At 41.8% G+C, this 10448-nt stretch overlaps 1 protein-coding gene across 1 annotated transcript; it reads left to right on the forward strand.

Annotated features, from left to right (window-relative positions):
• The first annotated feature begins 327 nt into the window (after nt 1–327).
• LOC117051467 (cytochrome c, testis-specific-like) lies at nt 328–5205 on the forward strand. The gene is made up of 3 exons (XM_033157866.1): nt 328–399; nt 2292–2466; nt 4919–5205. Exons 2-3 carry the CDS (start codon nt 2298–2300, stop codon nt 5065–5067), a joined length of 318 nt encoding a protein of 105 aa, XP_033013757.1. The 5' UTR covers nt 328–399; nt 2292–2297; the 3' UTR covers nt 5068–5205.
• Nucleotides 5206–10448: the final 5243 nt, after the last annotated feature.

The raw sequence follows: 10448 nt of genomic DNA on the forward strand, positions 1-10448 counted from the left end.
AGAAACAGTCTCTGCGCATTTTAACCGTAACACCAGGGGGCGGGGAGGACAGCAGCGAAAGGAGCTGCTATTGGCTATAGCGAGAGCCAATAGCTTGGCTCCATCTCCCGCCCCCCCCCCCGACTGTTGAACGCGCGCCGGCTCATTCTTCCCCCCCACAGGCAGGAAGTCTTGGCTGAAGCAGAATGGCCCCTCCCCCGACAGAAGGCACCAATTGCTGCCCAGAACACCTGCCGACGGTGGCTTGTGATTGGGTGGCTGTATTGTGACATGTTAAAAACCTTTATCCACCTTGGCAGCGTCTGTCGCCAGATGCATGATCGAGTTGTGACAGCGGTGAAAACTGGCTCGTTAGCGGGGAGGGGTAGGGGCTGGGCCCTGTCGTAGTCTGGACTGAAGGTAGGCAGTGGTAGGAAGAGATATAGGGAACGGGGAGAAACCCCACTCCCCTTCTTTCATTTTATTCTTGTTGTAAAGTGCCTAGTCCTCAATAACGTTTCGTTATTCGGTTTATATCGCACCCATTCCTTCCAGCAGTCACCTTTGAGCAGATATTTATATCATGCTTATTCCACATATGAGAGAGAGAGAGTGTGTGTGTGTAATACAGGGGTCAGCAAACTTTTTCAGCATGGGGACGGTCCACTGTCCCTCAGACCTTGTGGGGGGCCGGAGTATATTTTGAAAAAAAATATGAACGAATTCCTATGCCCCACAAATAACCCAGAGATGCATTTTAAATAAAAGGACACATTCTACTCACGTAAAAACACAGTGATTCCTGTACTGTCTGCGGGCCAGATTTAGAAGGCGATTGGGCCACATCTGGCCCCCGGGCCTTAGTTTGGGGACCCCTGGTGTAATATATCTAGATAGATAGGTATATCTTAACCGGTAGAGAAGGTAGGAAGAAAACTGAACACATAAAACACTGAATGTAATATACAGTGTTTTATGTGTTCGGTTTTCTTCCTACTCTCTCTACTGGTTAAGATATACCTTTCTATCTATATAGATAGTGCAGCATTAAATGTTGTGTTTAAAAACAATTTCAAATACAGAAACAGTGGGAAATATAAAATCATTGTATTAGAATGGGTTTAAAAAACAAAACAAAAAATCCACCATAAAGTGTTAATAGTTTTTTTGCCACACAGAAACTAGCTACCTTGGCAGGAATCTCAGGGGAGAAACCCTGCTCCCCTACTTTCATTTTATTCTTATTGTAAAGCATCTAATCCTCCATAATATTTTCTTATCCAGTTTATATCGCACCCATTCAGTCAGCTTTGAGCAGATACAGTATTTTATGCTTATTCCACATGAGAGCGAGCATTTATTTATTTACTGTACACGCGCACACACATTCATTTATTTTCCAATAAATATTAGGCTGGGTGGCCAGAAACGTTTAACCCTCTTGTTTAAAAGCTTAGTCCTTCAGTTCCACTTGAGGCATAGGTATAGAGCTCCCCCACTCCACAGAGCACCTACTTATATAATTTCCTGTATATTGGACATGTGCTGGGACCAGCAATCTCTCATAGGCAACCCACTGAGCATTGCTTCCATGCAGAAACATGTCGGATCCTCATGATTTCTCAGTACAGTAGAGCTTCCCAAAGCCACTGTCATTTTCCAAATCACCTGTTCTTTTTATGGTGCACTCAAGGCATGGGCAGTGGTTCGATGGTCCATGTGCAAAAATAATAGGTTTGAAGCAGATGAGTCAACTACTGGATCCTTTTTTGTCTTCCCCCTTCTATCAAACCTCAGCTATCATATAAACTGGTGACAGCATATAAACCAATGACAGCATATAAACCAGTGATGTACAGCTTTTAAAATTCACACTAAGCAGATGTCCATTGTAAGCATGCCATAAGCAGAGAAAAGAACATTGGCAAATGACTTCTGTCTGAAAACCAGGAGAGCCATCTATGCTGTCCATATTTATTAAGAAGTAAATCCCTCCCCACTCTATATGTTTAGGTGAGTGATCTCAAAACTAGCCTGTGGGCACAATCTTGTGTACACACTTACCGGGTACTTGGAAGTATATCTCACTGAGATCTGTAGATTTCCTTATGAGTTAATATGTGTAGGATCAAATTGTTATCTTTCTATTAAACAATAGTACTTCCAGTGTTCCATTACACTACCATCACCACAAAATAATGTTTTCCTTTGCTTTCTTCCTTTCAAATATAAACGTGTTGAGAAATAAGTGTGCTAAAAAAGGGAATCATTTCAAATACATAGTTTTATTTTTCCACATTTCTTTTTCATAGATTGCCATGGGTGATTTTGAAAAGGGTAAAAAGATCTTTGTTCAAAAATGTTCTCAGTGTCATACAGCTGAAAAAGGTGGAAAGCACAAGACCGGCCCAAATCTTTGGGGTCTCTTTGGCCGAAAAACAGGACAAGCTGCAGGATTTTCTTATTCAGACGCAAACAAGAATAAAGGTAAAAAAAGGGTGTGGGAATCGGATAATCAGTTAATTGCGTCATGGCAGTATCGCTGAATAAACATGATCCAAAGTTAGAGAAGGGAAGAACTTAACAGGGAAATTGCTTTGCAACTCTTGGAAATACATTCTGAAAATTGAACCTCTGGTTTGGATTTAACAACTTGTGCATTGTTAAGTTTTATGGTCTAGTCATTGCATGGACACTCATGAGCTCAATCTCACAGAGCCCCTAATGCGCCAGAACCACAGCACCAGAGCATGAGCTGCATTACTGTCCCTTGTTTGGTACCAGTGGGGATGGAGGCAGGACTAATGATGGCCCTGGCTCTATGCAGCATTGTAAGGCTGATTTGAGATGGCCAGGAGCCAGACTGGCATTGCAGGCGTTTCTTTGTTTTTAGTAGGTTTGCAGAGACTTCCTGGTGGCAAATGCTATTTGCTGTGTTAATGATATACTCCAGAATAGGCCCATTGTTTTCAGTGGGTCGGCTCTGGGAATAATATAGCTGCATACAGTCTATATTGTTGTTTATTACTTGTATATGCCCCCTCCAAGCAGTTCATGCTGGTGTGCATGGTTCACTCTCCCCTATTTTATCCACAGAACTTCCCTGTGTGGTAGGTAAGGGTGAGATAAGATAACTGGCCCAGTGAATTTCATGGCTGAGCCCTGGTCTATCAATTTCTAGTCTAACACTAACCACTGCATCACACTGCCCCTCTCTGTGACAGCTTAAAGCAGATGGATTAGACTGCTAGTATCCTTAATTGTATTATTCTGATAAGGCTAACTGCAGGCTGGCCACATGCCTCCTGAAACTGGCTGGCACCTCTTCTTGAATTTCTTCTAACAGCCATCAGATTGTGTATGCTAATAGCTATAGATACCAGGTTTTGTTCTGGCAATCAGAGGCTAGGATGCACATGCTTACTGCCAGCTGCTTAGACATGGCTTTTATTTTAGACACCCCAGCTTATTTTCTAGCATACCTTTAGGACTAGCATACCATTTGGCCCCATCTCTTACTGTTCTCCCCCCCCCTTTTTTTCACTTACTGGATTATTTTTATGTGATGGATCTTCATTTATAACATTTTTGTCTACTGAGCCTGTTTCCATTTTTCCCATGCATGTTTTACTTATGTATATAAGATGCTGTTGCTGTTCTTTATTGTTTTAAGTCACCCTGAGCAGTAGGATTATACTGGAAGGGCAACAAATTAGTTTTCAAATAAATTAAAAGGGTAATTGAAAAGCCTGGAAAATAAGAATGCTTTTCACCTGGTGCCTAACTGGCAGCAGTGTAGGCACCACATGAGGGAATTCCAAAGGTGAGTCACTAGTTAAAAGGATTTTTTTCCCAGTTAACCTTCCACCAAACTGCAGAAGGTAGGGGCACACAAAGGAGAGCCTTAGGTGACTATTTCCACTGAACAGGTGGACCCCTGTGGAAGGCTGCAGTGCAACTTACCCATGGTGAGGTGGCACAAGCAAAAGAATAGAGGGGGCATTTGAATAAGAATAAAGTAGCCCCAATGTTACAACCAGTAATCAGCTCTGACTACAGAAAAACAATAACAGACGATTAGACTTTTGATAAAGGTACATCAGCATCTCATTGAACAATGTGCAATCCCAGCTTTAATTACATTTTTCTATCTTTAAAAGATTGAGACGACGCAAATTTTCAGGAAGAATCAACTGAAAGACTTGCCAAAGTATGTGGAATTTCAACGACCTGTTGGTTTTCAACCTTGGTGGTTTAACTTCCATCTAAGTTCAGAAAATAATTTTTAATAGCAAGAAGATAATGATTTGGAAGGTTTTTGTTTTGGCTTTTAAATGTGATTATGTTAGAAGAAGCTACAGTGGTACCTTGGTTTACGAACTTACTCCATTCCAGCAGCCCGTTCTGAAACCAAAGCCGTTCTTAAACCGAGGCGCACTTTCCCTAATGAGGCCTCCTGCCGCCAGTGCCCTTCCACTGTTCGGCTTCCATTTGTAGACTGAGGTAAAATTCGCTAACCGGAATGCTACTTCTGGTTTTGCAGAGTTCGTATACCAAATAGTTCATAAACAGGGCTGTTCTTAAACCGAGGTACCACTGTACCTTGTTCAAAGTGACACAACTTGTCTCTAGGACATATAGACCCTCTACTTCATGAATCTAAGTTTCATTATTAAAAAGTGAGTCAGAAGTAAATGGAATGCCAGATACATGCTAAGTATTAAATGTGTGCAAATAATAATGAAAACTGGCATTTGTTTGACATTCTTTCTATTCCTTTTTTTAACCTTTGGAATTAAGAACACAAGCTGTTCAAGAATATTATCCTTTACATACGTTCCAATAAATTTTGAAATCTCTCAAAGTAAAAGGTGACACCAATTGATGAAACAGTCATGGGATTAGAAATTGGTATTTCACCACTTTCTAAATTTTCCAGGTATTGTCTGGAGTGAAACCACACTGATGGAATATTTGGAGGATCCTAAAAAATACATTCCTGGGACGAAAATGATTTTTGCTGGCATTAAAAAGAGTAATGAAAGGGCAGATCTCATTGCATACTTGAAAAAAGCAACCTCTTCATGAAACATTGCAGCCTCTGTGATGTCTAGTTAATTCCCAGTTTGCACCACTCTTGTGTTACATCTGATGTTTATTGTCCTAGCATTTGCTCTTTAAGACGGTACCTTCAAAAAGTCAAATAAAAGTTGGTATTTTCAGGTGCTCAGTCTCCTAACAAAACAAGTGTTAATTGTCTTCTGTTTTCATATGCATGTCCCTGTACAGACATTTCAATATACTTTATTTTGTTTAAAACAAAGTTCTCAGGGTTGGTTCACAGGAATGAATGAATGAATGAATGAATTCAATAGACCACAGAACAGAGCAAAAGGTGGATTTGGTTCAATCTTCTGCCTATGAAGGTATATACAACTTATGACCCACCAAATACAACACAGCCTAGCAGAGCTATCACTATGAGCTCAATAAACCTACCTTCCCTGTCTGCCAGGAATTGCAAAAAGCAGAAGATGTCAAGAACATGGCAAGTCACGCTATAGTCACGCTGTTGCCCTTGAGAAAAGTGAGCCTACACACTTCAGTAGCGATGTTTTATTCAGGCCAACTTTTCAGTGACATCAATGGACGAGGGACCTGCTCAGCACTCTGCAGAATTCTGCTAGAGTAAAAGAAAAAGAGCTGACCAATGCAATTGATTTGAATGAAGTCAAGGGCAAGGACCATTAGATATGTATAGATTCTGGTCACTGTTGGATCATGCTGCTGTAGTGCTTGGGAGGTTATGGGGGGGGAACTAGATTCTGATCAATTTGTATTTCATTTTAAAAATGAGCTTCATTCTTACATACAATACTTAGGTCATATTGTTCACAGAGGAAAAACAGATGATGCTGAACCTCTCCAAACTGCATAAGACACCCCCCCACCCTGCTAAGCAAGGTAAAGGTAAAGGGACCCCTGACCATTAGGTCCAGTCGCGAACGACTCTGGGGTTGCGGCACTCATCTCGCGTTACTGGCTGAGGGAGCCGGCACACAGCTTCCGGGTCATGTGGCCAGCATAACTAAGCCACTTCTGGCAAACCAGAGCAGCACATGGAAACGCCGTTTACCTTCCTGCTGGAGCGGTACCTATTTATCTTACTTGCACTCTGATGTGCTTTCGAACTGCTAGGTTGGCAGGCGCAGGGACCGAGCAACAGGAGCTCACCCCGTTGCAGGGATTCGAACCGCTGACCTTTGATCGGCAAGCCCTAGACCACAGCACCACCCGCTAAGCAAGACGCAGACTTAAATGCAGACAACCCCCTCCCCAGCAAAACTAAACAAAAAAGCTACCCCCGTTTTCTAAAATATAAAGCTAGGAGGAACAGAGGAGGCCTTAGCAGTCCAGGAGGGGAGAGTATCTGAGGATATCACAGTACCCAGGTTTTGTGGGATCTTGTAAGACTGCAACCCTAGCTGCAATTATCTGGATATAAGCCGAATAGGTGAACATTGTGGGACTTCTTAGAAAACCTGTACATTGCATAGGGTTCTACTGTTTGATGTTTCCTTGTTCACTATGTCTTCTGGTAGCCATAGACACTCTTTTTTTAAAAAAATCCATGCGAGAAAAATGCTTAGGCATAAAGTAGTAACATAAATCTGTATTAAGAAAACTGACAAATATATCCATTAATATTTTTTCTTATTCTTGTTTCAAGAACTATAAAGTATTAGATAGAGTATCTGAACTTTGTTTTCTGTTAGCTTCTCTAACAGAGCCTCTGTCCAAATAATTCTTACAGCTGTCACTCTTAAGGGCTTCATTAATCTGTGACCCCAAAATTCAGGATCGCCCCAAACTGACGTCAAAGTGTTGTGCTGTTTTGTGCTATCCCCCCAAACTGAGTATTTGATGAAACAAATCGGGGTCACAAGTTAATGCCCAAAATCCAACCTTGTCTGACTGACTACAAACTAGTGTCAAAGTTTTGTGTTAGTTTTGTGCCGCAAACTCCGCTTTCCCCTGCTGCCCGCCCCCAACTGAGTAATTTACACGCAAACCAGGAGCCATAGGGACACCCCCAAACGCAACCTTGTCCAATTGACTCCAAACCAGTGCCAAAGTGGAGTGTCCCCCATGCTCATATATGGCTATAGGCTGGTTTGGAGTCAATTGGACAAGGTTGTGTTTGGGGAGGTGTACTTATGGCCCCCAATTACTCAGTTTGGAGGGTGGCACAAAATGTGGGGTATACGGTTCAAAACTTAACACAAGACTGGAAGCTATATTTGGACAGAGGCTCTGTTAGAGAAGCTAACAAAGCAAGGTTCAGATACTCTAATACTTTATAGTTCTTGAAACAAGAGTAAGAAAAAAATACATTAATGGATATATTTGTCCATTTTCTTAATACAGTGGTACCTCTGGTTACGTACTTAATTCGTTCCGGAGGTCCGTTCTTAACCTTAAACTGTTCTTAACCTGAAGCACCACTTTAGCTAATGGGGCCTCCCACTGCCGCTGCGCCACCAGAGCACAATTTCTGTTCTTATCCTGAAGCAAAGTTCTTAACCTGAAGCGTTATTTCTGGGTTAGCGGAGTCTGTAACCTGAAGCGTATGTAACCTGAAGCGTATGTAACCCGAGGTACCACTGTAAAGATTTAAGGTATTACTTATAGAATTATGAATCCAGCAGGGTTTGCTCTGAGTAAAAAAAATGCCCCTTATCTAACTGAATTGTGTGGTTTTGTTAAAAGGGAGCAGTTCTTCCACGGCAACCACCAGAGACAGCTGGTGGATAGGGGGAAGCCCTCAAATGTTGAGTTTTCACATGGCATCGCTCAGTGATGGGCGGGGGCGGGGAGGCCAAGGGGGGCCTCTGAGCCTGCATGTATTTCCTCCTGCCTGACTGGCAAGCTTATAGCCAGCTCCCACATTTCTAGGCTTCAGGGCGAGGATCTTCCAGAAAGCTTGAAGCCTCGGAACCACGAGGAACCGCGCTGTCTCCTTGCTTGACAGCTCTGCTCATTGCTTTGATGGCCTGCATGGCAATGAAGCAGGGGCATAGCAAAGGGATGCGATGGGAGTGCACCACCCCCGGGTGCCACCCTGGACAGGGTGACACTTCCCCCCCTCGCGACTCCCCTCCGCCCGGTAAAAAACCTCACTCGGCAGGCAGCGACGGCTGGCTTGCTCACTCACTCACCTGCTCAGCTGGCGTGCGCTTAGCAAGATAGCCGCCACCACCAGCGGCCACCCCAAGCGAGGCTTTCTGCCTCCAGCGCTACCAGCACCCTGCCATGTAGCGCACATGCGCAGAGTCACTACGTAGTGACGCTGCGCATGCACGCTACATGGCGACGCCCCAGGGTGCCGGAGCGGCTTCGTTCGCCAGTGCCTTAAGATCCCAGAGCTGGCTACAACAATTAAAGATCAGTTTAAAACAACTTATAATCACAGAAAGAAAGAGGTTTCTAAAAATGTCATTTGTGTTATCATTGACTTCTAACCAGTATTAGAGCTGCTGCCATTTTCTAATGCAAGAGAAAGTAAACTGGATTCTGATGTAATTGCATCATTATTCAGATATTAGTATTTTGCAGTTGTTTATTTTGAAATGTTCAAATTTCTTTTTCATGTCCAAACAACTGATTTAATATGTTTATAGGCCACTTTTCTAATTTAAATATTCAAAACAGCTTTCAAAAAATAAAGAAACCCAAGAATCTAAAAAGTAACAGAAAGCCACATGAAAGGCCATAAATAAGACGTTTAATGGATCAATAAAATTGGTTTATGGGAAATAGTAGCAACACCATTAAAAAAAAACAATCACTAAAAGCCTCAGAAAAGAAAGGTTTCGGTCCCTGGACTGAGGAACCACAATTGAGCTTTGTATTAACTATCATCGGGTTTACATTTGTTGCAAGATTGTGAGATGGGACCATATTTTAAAAGCAAAATCATACCATATCCCATTTATTTAGGCATTTGAGAGAGAAATCAGTGCCCACAAATGTATTTTAACAAACCAATTTAATTTTCTGGCAGCTCAGTTCTAACCTTAATCTAGCAATCTTCTGATAGGCGCAGATAAGTGCTCAAATGTTCACTGAACAGGAAGGCCTACCCTGACCAGAAGTGCACATTAATCTCCTGAAGAGTTTTGGGTAAAGCCCTATTTACACATATTAAAACCTAAAAAGTAATGTAAAGCTCAATTTCACGTATTCCAAATCAATTCAGATTGTTGTTTCTTTTTTTCCTTTTCTATTATTATTATTATTATTCATTTAGGATTTGATTATATGTTTCTAAATAGTTGAATGGAATGTTTTAACTTTGTTGTGAAATTGTTAAACATGAATAAAGTTCAATAAAGTGGTAAAAAAAACACCAGATTGTTGTTGTTGTTGTTTAGTCGTGTCCAACTCTTCGTGACCCCATGGACCAGAGCACACCAGGCACTCCTGTCTTCAAACTCAGATTAGTATTCAAATATACTGAAAAAGTCTATTTTACAGCATCTTCAGCTGGAGTTTGCTCCAGGCAATTTTAAAAGTAGTTTTAAAGGTAAAGGGACCCCTGACCATTAGGTCCAGTCGCGGATGACACTGGGGTTGTGGCGCTCATCTTACTTTATTGGCCGAGGGAGCCGGCGTACAGCTTTTGGGTCATGTGGCCAGCATGACTAATCCACTTCTGGCAAACCAGAGCACTGCACAGAAACGCCATTTACCTTCCCGCTGGAGCGGTTCCTATTTATCTACTTGCACTTGATGTGCTTTCGAACTGCTAGGTTGGCAGGAGCTGGGACCGAGCAACGGGAGATCACCCCATCACGGGGATTCAAACGGTCGACCTTCTGGTCGGCAAGCCCTACACCCTGTGGTTTAGACCACAGCGTCACCCGCGTCCCATTATGTACGTAGTTTTACTTAAGCTAAAACTACAAAATAAACTTTGTAGAATAACAAATAAGCTAAATATTAATTTTAAGAAGTACAAATAAGCATGGCAAGTTATTCTGGAATGTTTAAAAGTAGCATATAAATTTAGGAAATAAGCTACCACTCAAGTATTTACAGCTAAATATCAGAATTACTGATATTACCCTGAAGGTGGGTATTTAAACAGAAGTCACATCACTGAAAGTTCAGTATATCTCATCAATTTATGGAGCAAAAACCAGCTCTCTTCATGTTAAACAAGCCATCAAATTTTAAAAGTACTTTTTAAAAAACACCTAATTAAAGCATTAAATAGTACTAGTTTTACTACAGACCAGCTTGAAATACAATTCCAAGGATAAACATGCTGACCTATAATTTTGCATCCAGGGCCTCTATATCCATTTTGGCAGAAAAATGCTTGTGTGGTTGTGGTTTCATGCAATATATTTATCAGACATTCACAATAGTGTCATATATTTCTGCCAGCAGTTGGTGCCAAAATG

This window comes from Lacerta agilis, chromosome 8, assembly GCF_009819535.1.
Source record: "Lacerta agilis isolate rLacAgi1 chromosome 8, rLacAgi1.pri, whole genome shotgun sequence".
NCBI classification, from domain to species: domain Eukaryota; kingdom Metazoa; phylum Chordata; class Lepidosauria; order Squamata; family Lacertidae; genus Lacerta; species Lacerta agilis.